This window comes from Schistocerca cancellata, chromosome 4 (assembly GCF_023864275.1).
Source record: "Schistocerca cancellata isolate TAMUIC-IGC-003103 chromosome 4, iqSchCanc2.1, whole genome shotgun sequence".
Taxonomy (NCBI): Eukaryota; Metazoa; Arthropoda; class Insecta; order Orthoptera; family Acrididae; genus Schistocerca; species Schistocerca cancellata.
In genome coordinates, this window is record NC_064629.1 from 918,061,536 (window position 1) to 918,076,127 (window position 14,592).

The 14,592-nt window shown below is 36.9% G+C and overlaps 1 protein-coding gene across 1 annotated transcript in view; it reads right to left on the reverse strand.

Moving 5' to 3' along the window:
- Window positions 1-481: 481 nt before the first annotated feature.
- Window positions 482-14,592, reverse strand: part of LOC126185086 (cysteine-rich with EGF-like domain protein 2) — a 105,687-nt gene continuing 91,576 nt past the window's right edge. The window contains exons 7-8 of the mRNA XM_049927874.1: window positions 14,275-14,370; window positions 482-1,922 (exon numbers count right to left, since the gene is read on the reverse strand). Of these exons, the coding sequence (XP_049783831.1) occupies window positions 1,717-1,922; window positions 14,275-14,370 (302 nt within the window). The 3' untranslated portion in view covers window positions 482-1,716. The remainder of the gene's footprint in view (window positions 1,923-14,274; window positions 14,371-14,592) is intronic.

A 14,592-nucleotide genomic window follows, 5' to 3' on the forward strand; every position in this document is an offset into this window, starting at 1 on the left:
ATTTATCATCATGTTGCCCTTGAGCTGCCTTCACCTGCATCAAAGTGTGTAAAATAAAATATTTCCTACAGAAAATCAGTAATGTTCAATTAAATCCTTAGGAAACACTGAGCTGACTGCAAGAACCTCACTTACTACCTACAGAAACATACCTGTATATCTCTTGGTACAGGCTTTAAGAAAATCAAACAACATACAGATGAGAAAACTATTTGTCCACTATTCTCCTTTCACACAAAACGGTAGGGCTCATGTATCAGTTTTGCCCCATATGTCCTGTTATGTACCTCAACTGATTAGAAAGTTTGCTTTTTCTAATTCCAATTAAATCATAAAGAAAAAAGTTTTCTTGTGTGAGAGAAATAATGCTAATTAATATTTTATTTTCCCTTCCTATCTGGTTACTCATTGAAAAGAATTTATTCATTCCGTTCCAGCATAGAAAAACCCAGGTTAATTGATGAAATAATGATTAATCACTGTCATGCATTCATTATACTATTGTTTATGAAGTATCGTTTGCCATACACAGATTACAGCAATCACAAACAGCAGTGTTACAAATAGATTAAGTGAAAGCAGTCACATCAGCTATAGGTTCAAAAAAGCTGTAGAGATTTGTAATTGAGAAAGTAATAGTTTGTATTAGAAATTTAATAAATGTTGTAAAAAAAACTATTCTGAAAGTAAACAGCAAATTCTCCCGTGAGAATTTCTGAAGTTTTACACTTACTATTTTGTGCCAGTGAGTAATACTCTCTTTTTACATTTACAGCAAAAAGACAAAAAGAAATCACTTCTCAACAATGAAACACACAACACAATACTCATTAAGAGCCACATACTGCCACAACAGTTTCACAGCGAGGACTGAAGTAATAGCAACTAAATTAGTTATGAATGTTTTGAATCTGGATTACACTGATATTTCAGTTGCAGTAAGACATATTTACCACTTTCTTTCTGTTCTGCCATAGAAAATCAGCTTGTAAAGTACAAAGGCAGATGTAGACAAGTGTGCAATCCATGGGACCATTCTTCCATGCAAATTCATATTACTTAAGAATCAACATAAAAATCTTCCAACAACTTTAACAGTATAACTGCAATATACAGAAAAAGAAACATAGGTACTTTAGTTAATGTTAAAATATTTAACATTTTTTCCAGTTTTAAATAGAAGGTTACATTGCAACTATCACAGAAAAGAGTTTATTACAGCACTCATTTTAATGGTCACATAATATAATTATTAAAATACAAGTGTCTTTGCCAGTGGTCCGTAAACATAATAAATTAAGAAAATAAACTGAAACTAACAAACAACATATATAACATTAATATTTGCACAAAAATTTCTTACATGTCTAACTATTTAAAAAAATATACCTGTGCAAAACACACAAACTTGCATTGGGAACCCATCACACACACACACACACACACACACACACACACACACACACACAAAGCCATTGAATACTTGTGCTGAAGGAACTATAATGAAATAACTTAAACATGACTGAATCATTGTGTGAATGCCCTTATGTGCCCTGGGAAGATATACATAGTATTTTCCACTTTGTCATGTCCAGGAAGATGAAAAGTATATCACCAAGAATGTGACTATTAGAAATATTCACCCAAAAGTGTTGATAAAACTGAACAATAAAGCCACCAACGGAACCTCCACTGACTGATATACCAGTCTTATCATCACACTTTGTTGAGTATTGGACTAGATGCTGGAGCTGAACGTAGGGTGTACTCTGACACTGAAATATATAATGCTACAGACAAGCCTATAGCTCCAGCAACCAAAGTATTCTTCTGAAGTACAATGCAGGTTGCAACACACAGACCGAAGTATGTCAGGTAGCGAGTCAGTTTAGCGTGGAAGTTTTGCCGTGCCTCCATTTCATCTGGAAGAAAACAGAAACAAATTCTCTTAGAAAAAATCTGTTACTTGCACTTTGATGAGGAGTTCAATAATAGCAAAATCTATTAAGCAATTAACTGAATTCATCTTCAGCTCACCATGCCCATTTCAAGATTAGCATATCATTCATTAGTTATGGTAATTATAAGCTCAATGTACAAAAAATTATGTTATCCTGGTGCACACGCACACATGAATTGTTAACCCTTTACAAACAATGCTGTGAGTTAGTCATGTGCACAACCACACATGCACTGCCTCTTTATGAGCATAAGACAGTAAGAACCTGGGAGACATTTATGTTTCAAGCGTAACAGTGGTAAAAGGGGACCAATCTTGTCTGGCTGTACCCATGGCCATACTGTGGCTGACGTTGCTGGATTTATTTATGATTCACAGCAGACTGTTCAATGTGTCTACAGGCAATGGCGTAACACACACAGCCACAGAACACGACGTCAGAATTGTAGTCCGAAAAAGGGCACGACAGAGAGGGTTCGGAGACGTGTTTCATGGGTTGTTAACCAAAATCTTTTCCACACCCTACAGGAATTGCTTCAGGCAGTGAATGAAGATCCATCTCAACCTGTTGGTGAGAAAACATTGCAATGGAATTGGCATGTAATGAACAATTGGAGTCCATCACCTCACAAGAGGCCACGGCTTGCACAGGCACATAAAGACAACAGTTAAGTTCATCTGGCTGGAAAAACGCGAGACATTTTCTGAACACTCCCTCACCCTACTACACCACGAATGGTCTGCAAAATTAGTTGCAAAACCTGTGGCCATGTTGGAAAAGCAGGTAAAATACCAACATCCACATACATGGAATTTGGTTGAATTGCATGATCAGATCTCACCGAGTGGCTTAACCTGGATACAGCATACCTGCACAGCCTTGTGGACTCACCTCCTAACTGGATCCAGGTGGTTATCAAGTACAAGGGTGAAATTACATGGTATTAAATTATGTCTAATGACTTCTGTAGGGGTGCCTAATTTTTTGTCTGGTGAGCTTATCTGACATGTAACATAAAATGGTGGCAGCATGGCACCTTATTAATAAAAAATTTGACTTTCTCTGATTAACTGTGTTATATCTAACTGCAAGCAAAGTACATACAGTGAAATTTTGTAGGAAATACAGTATTTTCAACTATAGTAATATGTGCAGTACATGTAAGGGAGAGAAGTATAGTGTGCTGTTCAGTTTCCAACACAAGCATGATTTGGCATGTGATGGTTTACTTTGTCAGCAGCTCAACTATACTGATCTGACAAACAGCTGAATTAACTGTTAGTTTTTGTATGTGTATCTTGCTAGCACTACATTCCAAAATGTAGTACTCTGAAGTAATGTCTCAACGAACAACAAAAAACTGATCTATGTTTACACACAATAAAGAAATTTGAATATGATGAGTTTGAAATTGCTTGATGTCACATCACTATTATGCGCTACTTAATGGCTTTGTTATGCTTAATTTGGTAATTTGTGTCAATTTTGTACATTTCAAAATTAATTCTCTGTTGTCATACAAATAAGTAAATTACAGGATGCCAAGCCTGTCTGGGAACATTTTACAGATTCAAAATTTTGTTTCAAAATCTTTCTGCCACGTCTTTCTAACACTCTCACAGGATAATGTCACTGTGGGCTTTGTGCTTGGCAGAACTGGGCCATCAGCATCACGCAATCATTTTCTGTACTTTGCTGACAAAACCAGCTACGTGTGTCTATAGCCAAACAATAGGAGACATGTGAAAAGGGGTTATATGTTGTTGCTGGCCATGTCTTGGAGAGCAAAGGACAGGGAAGTCTCTCTCTCTCTATCTGGTTTGAGCTTTCAGACCAAGCAGACAGCTTCTCTATCTAACTCAGTATTTTTCACACATAGCCGGCCACCAGCACATTTGAATGTGAAGCTCCTTTATTCAATTCTGATCCAGACTGGCAGGCACAATCACACAAGTGCGGCTCATGATTTCCATATTGGGGAAGGCTGTGAGAGTTTTCAATCTGAACTAACCTAGAACTCGGGCTACACTACAGATGCATTTCAGAGAGATCGTTAATATAGTGTATGTTAGCTTCACTGTATGCTTAATGTTTTCGGTAGTTTCATTTCTAAACTTCAGATGTTTAACGTTTTTATAAGCTCAAACTGTGGCATTTATGAGTTTGCATGACAAAACATTGATGTTTCCAAGACATCATGGATCTTGTGCTGCGAATGGCTGACATGATCAACTCTAGCAATTGCCCTGGTAATTTACCCACTGTGTTTGTCATACTTATGCATGTGAATTACAAAAACATGCATTTTAAGTGATAATGCACAATGATAATTCTGCTGCATTGTAAATTTCTCTATTAAAATTGCTTGTATACTCTTGCCTGGATTTATGCTGCTTTGTTGCTGATTCATGTTTGCATCAGATCTGGGTGCACCAAGTTCCTTCACTTTCATCTTAACCACATGTTCCAAAATTTTACCTGATAAATTGCACACTGAATTCACATTGTGTTGTTTCCAAACTCATGGTATGCTGTCATTATTCGCAAGACAATAAAACTCACTAACCTCATGCACAACACACACACAAAAAGGAACTTGCTAATAACACACGTTACCTGCAGTCACCAAGCAAGGAACCTAAGTAATGGGACATATTTCATGTGCGAGATATATTTTGCACACTTTTTCCTCTAATCATTCATGAAACACTTGCTAGATGGTGATACAATACCATAATCTACTGTGCTTTGGTGAGACATCTGTAAACTTATTCCAACGGTGGATAGAATAGGAATGGCAAAAACAAAACAAAACAAAACAGTACAACCCACTATCAAAAGAATAACACTAAATGTTGGTATAACGTGCATCAGAGCACAGAGATATACAGAGACAGGGATTTGACAGTGAAGTTTCAGCAACTCTGTTCATTGCCTGTTGATGTAAGCAACGGAATGTGAAAATCGTGTGTAGGTTGGTAGGACACCCTTAGAATGAAACACCAGAGCCTTCACGACATCCATAACAAGAGTTTCAAAAATAAATAAAACAGATTTCAAATTAATCTCCCCAATTTATTGCTTTCACAGTAACAAAGCTATGATTTAATAATAATAATAATAATAATAATAATAATAATAACACTATCACAATGCCACAAATATAGAATACATCACATACATTCAGCAACAGAAAGATTCACATTAAGCAGAAAGGAAGGAGGAAGGGGATTTATCGACATAAAAAAACCTACATTATGGACAGGTAGACAATTTAAGAAAATTATTTATAGAACAAGCAGAAACTAGCAAAATGCACAAAGTAATCACTCATATAAATACATCGGCTACACCACTGCAATTTCATAACCACTTCTACAACCCTTTAGATCACATAACATCAACAGATACGAAGAAAGTAAATTGGAAAAAGAAAACACTACATGGCAAGCACGCGTATCATCTAACACAGCCACACATTGATCAAGACGCATCCAACACATGACTAAGAAAAGGCAATATATACAGTGAGACAGAAGGATTAATGATTGCAATACAGGATCAAACAATAAACACCAGATATTACAGCAAGCATATTATTAAAGATCCCAATACCACAACAGATAAATGCAGACTTTGCAAACAACAAATAGAAACAGCAGATCACATCACAGGCGGATGTACAATACTAGCAAATACAGAATACCCCAGAAGACATGACAATGTAGCAAAAATAATACATCAACAACTTGCCATACAACATAAACTAATAAAACAACATGTTCCCACATACAAGTATGCACCACAAAATGTACTGGAGAATGATGAATACAAATTATACCGGAACAGAACTATTATAACAGATAAAACAACACCACGTAACAAACCTGACATCATACTCACCAATAAAAAGAAGAAATCAACACAACTAATCGAAATATCCATACCCAATACAACAAATATACAGAAGATAACAGGAGAAAAAATTGAAAAATACATCCAACTGGCTGAGGAAGTCAAGGACATGTGGCATCAGGATAAAGTTGACATTCTACCAATTATACTATCAACTACAGGAGTCATACCACACAATACCCACCAGTACATCAACGCAATACAGCTACATCCAAACTTATATATACAACTACAGAAATCTGTAATTATTGATACATGTTCAATTACCCGAAAGTTCCTAAATGCAATGTAACATATACCGTACAGTTAAAAGGAAGTCACGCTTGATCAAGGACCGCGTCACTTTCCATTTTTAACCAGACCTAAGGTCTGAGAAAGGAAAGAAGATAATAATAATAATAATAATAATAATAATAATAATAATAATAATAATAATAAAAAGTGTTAGAAACAGCAGTACAGCTGTTGCATGCAGGGTGAGTGAGGTGCCTTGAATGTGTTAATGTGCAGTATTGGGCTTGTATATCAGTGTAGTAATGGTCTCACTACTTTTCTGCATTCTTCCGTAAGTGTCATTTGCAACTAATCGTGGCAACTGGTTCTGAGGTTTGCAGAGTGATAGGACAACGTTGAACCGAATAGAAGGGGTGACCAAGAACATTTTCTGACTGGTTTTTGCTGTGTTATTTGTTCTATAAACAACAAGTTGTCTATCACTGCTATTCTATGAGGCGTGTTTTTTAAGTAAGGTCCATTATGTTGTAGACACTAGTAGTTCGCGCGCATACCATAACGAGCGCGTGTATCGTGTACCGGCATGCCTCGGGGACAACTTTGCTCAGCTCAAGCTCTGTAGCTAACCTGTACGGTTCTGTTCTGTGCTTTCAAAATGTTTAAGACTATCAATTCGCCCACCGTATGTGAGGTTCGCTAAGTGATATGGTTTTTGTCAGCAAGAAACCTGTCTGCTGCAGAAATTCATCGACAGATTTGTGAAGTGTACGGTGATACTGTTACGAGTGACAGCAAAGTGCGTACGTGGATACGAGAATTCAAAGGTCGCCATGACAACATCCAAGATGAGGACCGCTCCGGTCGCCCTTCTTTGATTACAGACGATTTGGTGGCTTCAGTTGAAGTGAGGATTCGTGAGAACAGGTGCTTCACAACAACAGGTCTCTCAAACGAATTTCCTGGTGTGTCGAGATCAGCGCTTTACAACATTGTTTCTGAACAACTAAAGTTTAGGAAACAGATTGTAACTGGAGGCAAAACATGGGTTTTACATATCACACCTGAATCGAAGCAACAGAGCACAGAATGGAGACACACACACACACACACACACACACACACACACACACACACACACACACACACACACACACTCTTGCCTGTAAAGGTGAAGGCCAAACAGACTCTGTCCCAGCGCAAAATCATGGCTTCGGTGTTTTGGGATAGGCATGGTGTTTTGTTGGTCAACTTCATGCAATGAGGAACCACTATCGATGCAGAAGCATACTGCCAAACCCTGAGAAAGCTACACAGAGCGATTCAAAACAGAAGATGCGGCATGCTGCCAAAGGGAATTTTTCTTCTCCATGACTACAGGTCAGACCCGCGATTTATTGGGCAGTTTTGGCTGGGAAGTTTTCGGCCACCCACCCTACAGTCCTGATCTTGCGCCAAGCGATTACCATCTGTTCCTCCACCTCAAACAACACCTCAGTGGCAACCGTTACAATGATGTGAAAATGGCAGTGAACTCTTAGTTATCGGAGCAGGCAGCAAGTTTTTATGAAGAGGGTATTTTAAAATTGGTTGAAGGTATGATACATGTTTGAACAAACTTGGCAACTATGTCAAAAAATAGAGTGAAGCGTGTACTTTCTAAAAATAATTTTACTTTTTTTAAATAACCTTTCGTTGTGTACTTATGTTCAAACGGACCTCATTTAACGCCTCGTACATCTACATAATACTCCGCACGCCATCGTACGGTGCGTGGCGGAGGATAAACCATACCACTACTAGCCATTCCCTTTTCTGTTCCACTCGCAAACAGAGCAAGGTAGAAACTACTGTCTATACGCCTCTGTACAAGTCCTAATCTCTCAAATCTTATCTTCATGTTCCTTATGCGATATGTACATTGGCAGCAATATAATCATCCTGCAGTCAGCGTCAAATGCGGGTTCTCTAAATTTTTTCGATAGTGCTCCTAGAAAAGAATGTCGTCTTCCCTCTAGTGATTCCCACTTAAGTTCCCAAGGCATCTCCTTAATACTTGCATGTTGTTCAAACCTACTGGTAACAAATCTAACTTGGTGTGGATTCCCAACACTTGAGCAGTACTCAAGAATAAGATGCACCAGCATCTTATAAGTGGTCTCCTTTGCAGATGAACCACACTTTCCCGAAATTCCCCCAATAAACCAAGTCCACCATTTGCCTTCCCTATTACAGTCCTTACATGCTCATTCCCTTTCATACTGCTCTGCAACATTACATCTAGATATTTAATCAATGTGACTGTGCCAAGCAGGACACTGCTAATACTGCATCTGAACCTTATAGGGTTTGTTTTTCCTATTCATTTGCATTAACTTACATTTTTCTACATTTAGAGCTAGCTGCCATTCATCACGCCACCTAGAAATTTTGTCCAAATCATCTCGTATCCTCCCATAGTGACTCAACAATGACACTTTCCCATACACCATAGCATCGTCAGCAAACAGCCTCAGACTGCTACCAGATCATTTGTGTATATAGAAAATATACAGTGGTCGTATCACACTTCCTCGAGGCATTCCTGATAATACCCTAGTCTCTGACAAACATTTGCCATCAGGGACAACGTAGTGAGTTCTGTTACTTAAGAAATCTTTGAATCCTCACATACCTGGGAACCTATTCTGTATGTTTGTACCTTTGGTAACAGTCAGCAATGTGGCATCATGTCACATGCTTTACAGAAATCTAAGAATATGGAATCTGCATGTTGCCCTTCATCCTTGGTCCAGAGGATCTCATGTGAGGAAAGGGTAAGCTGAGTTTCTCACGATTGATACTTTCTAAAACTGTGCCAATTTGTGAACAGAAGCTTCCCCCACCCCTCAAGGAAATTTATTATATTCGAAATGTGAATATGTTCAAGGATTCTGATAATGGTCTGTAATTTTGTAGGTCCGTTCTTGTACCCTTCTTATGTACATGTTCTTATACAGATATACATAAACCGTCCCATACCACCACTGGCCTGGACTGGACACTACTGGCAAAATTAATGCATTACTTCACATACTCCATGTAAGATCCTCACCCTAATTTTTCAGGTTTGGTGAACCTATACATTATTGTTTGTTAATTGCAATTTACTAATGTCAACTTTGGACCACAGTTAAGGCACTCTGTTTTACCTGAAGATCAATGAAAATGTAGGAGCAATGCTTTTCTCTATGTACAGTACTGAAAAATGTGTACTAACCGTTCCAAATCTGTGACCTCTCCACAATCATTCTACGTTTACAGTAACTGGGACAATAATGGTAGTCCTGCCTTTTGCACAAGAACATGCTCTTCCCTCGACATGGTAATTAAACGGAGAAAATGGCTGCCTAATCTATACTGAGTTTCAAGAGATCAACCTTACTACTCAGTGTAATGGAAACAGATTCTCATGGAACAACTCGATGGCCAGAAATGGAGAGAGACAGTGGGATCCCAAATGATAATGTTTTCTTTACTGAAGCTCAAAGCAAGAAAATAAACCATTTACACAGTAACAAATGCTCTCTCTGATCAGTGTGCACAGTTAGTTAGGATGAACAACATAGTGCCTTACAGTATGGATACTTCTCAGTAGAAATCTGAATAGTTAATGACTCCAGGACACATGTTTTTAACAATTGTTTACAAAAGATAACCTGGGATGAAATTTATAATGAACCAAATGCAGACATATAATTTAATCTATTCCATGATAAATTCATATCAGTATTTGAAAAAAGCTTTCCACAAAAGATAATTACAAATGAAAAACACCCATGTAAAAAATAAATAAATAAACAAACCTGAATCACTAGAGGGATTAAAGTATCTCATGAAAGGAAAAGGGAAATGTCTCTGTTGGCAAGAACAAGTAGAGGTCCTGCAGCAGTTGCACACAACACACCTTCTCAAAATTACTAAGAAAGGTTATTAAAAATTGAGGAAAATGTACATAATTTCAGAAATCAGTAATTCCAACAACAGACTTTAGTCTAAGAGGAATGTAGTGAAATGAGAGACAGACAAGCAGCCACAAATCAGATCGTCATCACTATTGAACTGAATGAAAGGGCTATAAATGGTGGGTCACAGGTAACAAATCTATTTAATAAGCATTTCTTAAGTAAGTAGAAAGTATCGGGACAAACAGTTCAAGTGAAAAATTACAGCAGTGTGTTAAAAAAGTACCTAGCAAATTCCAGCATATAAATGTATCACAAACTTCTTCTGAAATTAAGAAAATTTAGTCTCTCAAAAATAAAAGCTCATCTAGTTTTGATGGTGTTTCCAACAGAGTACGAAATATTTGTTGCCATACAATGAACCCTGTCTTATCTGAAAAATGTAGTGCATCACTAACTTGACATATTTTTCCAGAGGGGCTGAAACTGTAAAAACCCTATCCCAGAACAGTGACAAAAGAGATGTCAATAACTGCTGACCTGTTTCAGTGCTGGCATTCTCCAAATTTTTGAGACGTTCATGTGTTCCAAAACAGTATCTCATCTGAGCAAAAATAACATCCTCAGCAAATCATAATTTGGATTTCAAAAGAGCTGCCCTGCTGAGAATGCGTGTTCACTTACCAAATTTTACAAGCACTAAATAATAAAATAGTACCAGCTGGTATTTTTTGCAATCTATCTAAGACACTCTACTAGATTTATTTATTTATTTTATCCATCTTTCAGCATTAACACGCAAGCAATGTTGTCAGAAGAATTACAGCTATTTGTACATTATGTTTTACATAACAAATTATTACATGGTAAAATATAGCAGTGTTGTACCCTATTAGCTTATAGCTGCCTCTACACCCATATCTATACATAGAAGTAAGCCTTAATTTATCAATAAATTAGATCATCTTTACAACTATTCTGAAATTCTTGTACACTATAGAAAGTATTTTCCTTGATCCACACTTTGGTTTTAGTTTTGAAAATATCCAGTGAAACTAATTGAGCCTGTACAAGTAAAGTGTTGAATAATTTTATGCCTATGTATTCATAGCTGGATTGTGTATTCTTAAGCCTGGTTGTGGGTGTATCAATCATATTTGTTTGTCGAGTATTGTGTTGATGAACAGATTTCCTTATAGTGTAGTGGTTTAAGTTTTCTTTTATGTTTAATAGGCAACAATATATGTAAAGAGATGGGACTGTGAGAATTTTAAAGCCTTTAAAATAAGGTCTACATGAGGCCTTTTGTCAGTGGAGATGTCTAATTGCTTTTTTCTGGCAAGTGAAAATTGTTTTGGCTCCTGGGGAGTTACCCCATAAAAGAATGCCATATTGTAGAGGGCAGTGAAAGAAGGCGTAGTATCTATGAAGTAATAAATCTTGTGTAACACGTGTGTAGTTTGGCTAGTAGGTAGATAACTCGTGATAACTTTCGACATACGTAATCTGTATGTGAGTCCCACATTAATTTCGAGCCAATGTGTATTCCTAGTAGTTTAACAGATGATAACTCAGTGTTACTGTTTGATAGACTGAAGATTATCTTGACAGTCTTTTCATGGCTCATAGTTAACTCATTAGCGTTAAACCAGATATTAGATATTTTGAGACATTCTTCACTTTCCTCCTTCAATTTGTTTATATCCTTTGTGGAATTAGCTAATGTTGTGTCATCAGCATAGAGCATAGATTTACAGGGTAAGTTACTCGGAAAGTCATTTACAAATAATATAAATAGTAGAGGGTCAAGCACTGAGCCCTGAGGAACACCTTGTTTTATACTTAGAGTCTGTGACTTTGGCCATTATGCTTTACAATTTGTTTTCTATTGCTGAGGTATGATTCATAGTGAGAGTTCCAAGTGTTTCATTCCATAGCAACACAGTTTATCTAATAATAATTTGTGGTTAACTGAGTCAAAAGCCTTACTCAAATCAATTTGAATGGCTTCAACAGATAATTCTGACTCGAATGAGCTTAGTACAAAAGAGATACGGTTTTCAACTGCTTTGACTGTTGATAAGTTTGACCTAAATCCATACTGAGAATCATTTAATATGTTATTGTCCGATAGGTGTATGCATATTTGCTGCAGTATGCAATATTCTATTATTTTTGAGAGAAGAGGCACAAGTGAAATTGGTCTGTGAATCCCAGTGTTCTCCTAAGATAAATTGAAGTTTTATGGGATTGGCTGTATCACCAACCAATGGATAATGTTATATCTAACAAAAAGAATGCAAAACGTTGTACTTAGTAATTCAACAACTATAGTCTGGGGATGTTATTCTGACTGAGGAGAAATCACACATGGGGTTCCCTAAGGCTCAATCTTAGATCAACTATTGGTCCTCACACATGTAAATGATGTTCCATCTAATAAAACAAGCAGAATTAGTTCTTTTCGTAGATGACACTAGTACTATAATCAGTCCAAGTGTACATGCAGAAACAAGAGAAATGGTAAGCAGTGTTCTTAAGAGTATCATTGACTTGTTTTCTGTGAATGGTCTTATGCTGAGTTGTAAAAAGACACAACATATTCAGTTCTGCACATCTAGGGGTACTAGTTCAGTGATGTGTGTAACATGTTGTGAGGAAATAATAAATAGGGTGGAAACTCCAAAATTCTTAGGTGTCCATAATCATGAGAATTAAAATTGGAAAAAGCACACTTTAGAACTTCGAAAATGACTTAGCTCTACCACATTTGCACTTATAGTCATTGCAAATCTTGGGGAGAGACAAAACAGTAAGTTGACTATTTAGCTTATTTTCATTCACTAATGTCAGATGGAATAATGTTTTGGGGTATCTGTTCTTTAAGGAAGAAAGTCTTCATGCGCAAAAACGTGCTGTAAGAATAATATGTGGTTCTCATCCACAATAATCTTGTAGACATCTGTTTAAGGATTTGGGCATTCTCATTACTGCTTCACAGTATATTTATTACCTCATAAACTTTGTTGTAAATAATCTACTGCAGTTCATAAGGAACAATGATGTACATAATTCCAATATCAGAAGGAAAAAAGACAGTCATTATACCACATTGGGTTGACTTTAGCACAAAAATGGGTGTGCTAGGCTGCCACTTGATCACTTACCCAGGGATATAAAAAGTGTCTGACAGCAAACTGAAATCTGACAAAAAAAAAAAAAAAAAATTAAAAGTTCTCTCATTAACACCTCCTTTTATTCCATAGAAGAATTTCCATTACTATAACATGTAAAAGATGGTGGACAGGGAGTGCTAATAATTTTTTTCCTTCTTCTTTCTTTTCTTTTAACTTGTGGATGTTCAGTGTGTAGCCATACTTACAAATTAATTTGGGATGTAGATGTAAAATGATCTGTTCCACATCATTACAATTTATCATGCAAAATGATCCTGGAACATCAAACTAACTATCTAAATAACTAACTAAGCAAGCACAGAGTGCTTACATCTCTAATTCGTCCACCCTCTGTGCAACTGTCACACAGCTAGGTGGGCGATGGGAGCAATTTTTCACTGATGGAGAAGCTATCTGGAATTTATTCAGCCAGTTTAACAGTTAAGTACAGACTAATTTTACAGTATGTGGATAGTGTGTTTCTGAACATTATGAGAAGATGCTGAGATGGAAGGAAGAAGACATGGTATGTGATGGATAGGTTCCCATGGCAAACATTCAATGAATGGAAAATACAAAAAATAATAAGAGACATTCAAGCGAGCAAGAGGAGTTGAAATACCAAATTCACAGCTTGCAGAATGACATAAGCTTTCCTACGCCCAGTATACCTCAACTGATCAGAGTTCTCAAACCTCACTCTCCCATTAACACACACCTCCTTCATTCTCTCCCGCCACCACATCATCATCATCATCATCATCATCCTCATCATCAATTAGCTTGCCTATCTTCTGCAAAGAGAAGGAATGTCTTGCTCTGCAGCACTGAAACCGCCGAGTTGAAAATGTGTGAACCTCTTAGCGCAATATTCACTTCTCTGTGCCAACTATTTTTCTATTTGAGTCTGTCTATATCTGAAACTTTATTTATTGACTTTTTGCACTTGTGTAACTATAATACTGTGATCATTACAGAGGACAAAAATTCAAATACAACAGCTACCAAATTTAGTATTCAACAATATTGACAATTTTCATTGCTTACCTACACAGATGTTGTCTTCCTTTTTGTAACCTTTGGCACATTTAATACACAGATCAGGGCCATCACCATAGCACCCATCACACGCTCTGTCACATTCTGTAAAATAATACGGAGGTGAATGACATACACCTTTGAAATTTTTATATGTGATTTACCTCAACCCTTAGATCTGATCTACCATAAACTGTTGGCAATGAGATTACACTGTTATGGTGTTTGTATGGCTTCCTAAAACCTGGGTTGAGTCCTGTTTCACTGGCAAACAGAGGTAGAAAAAAAGTCATAAAAAGATTACTTTTCAGCATGTAAGAATGTTAA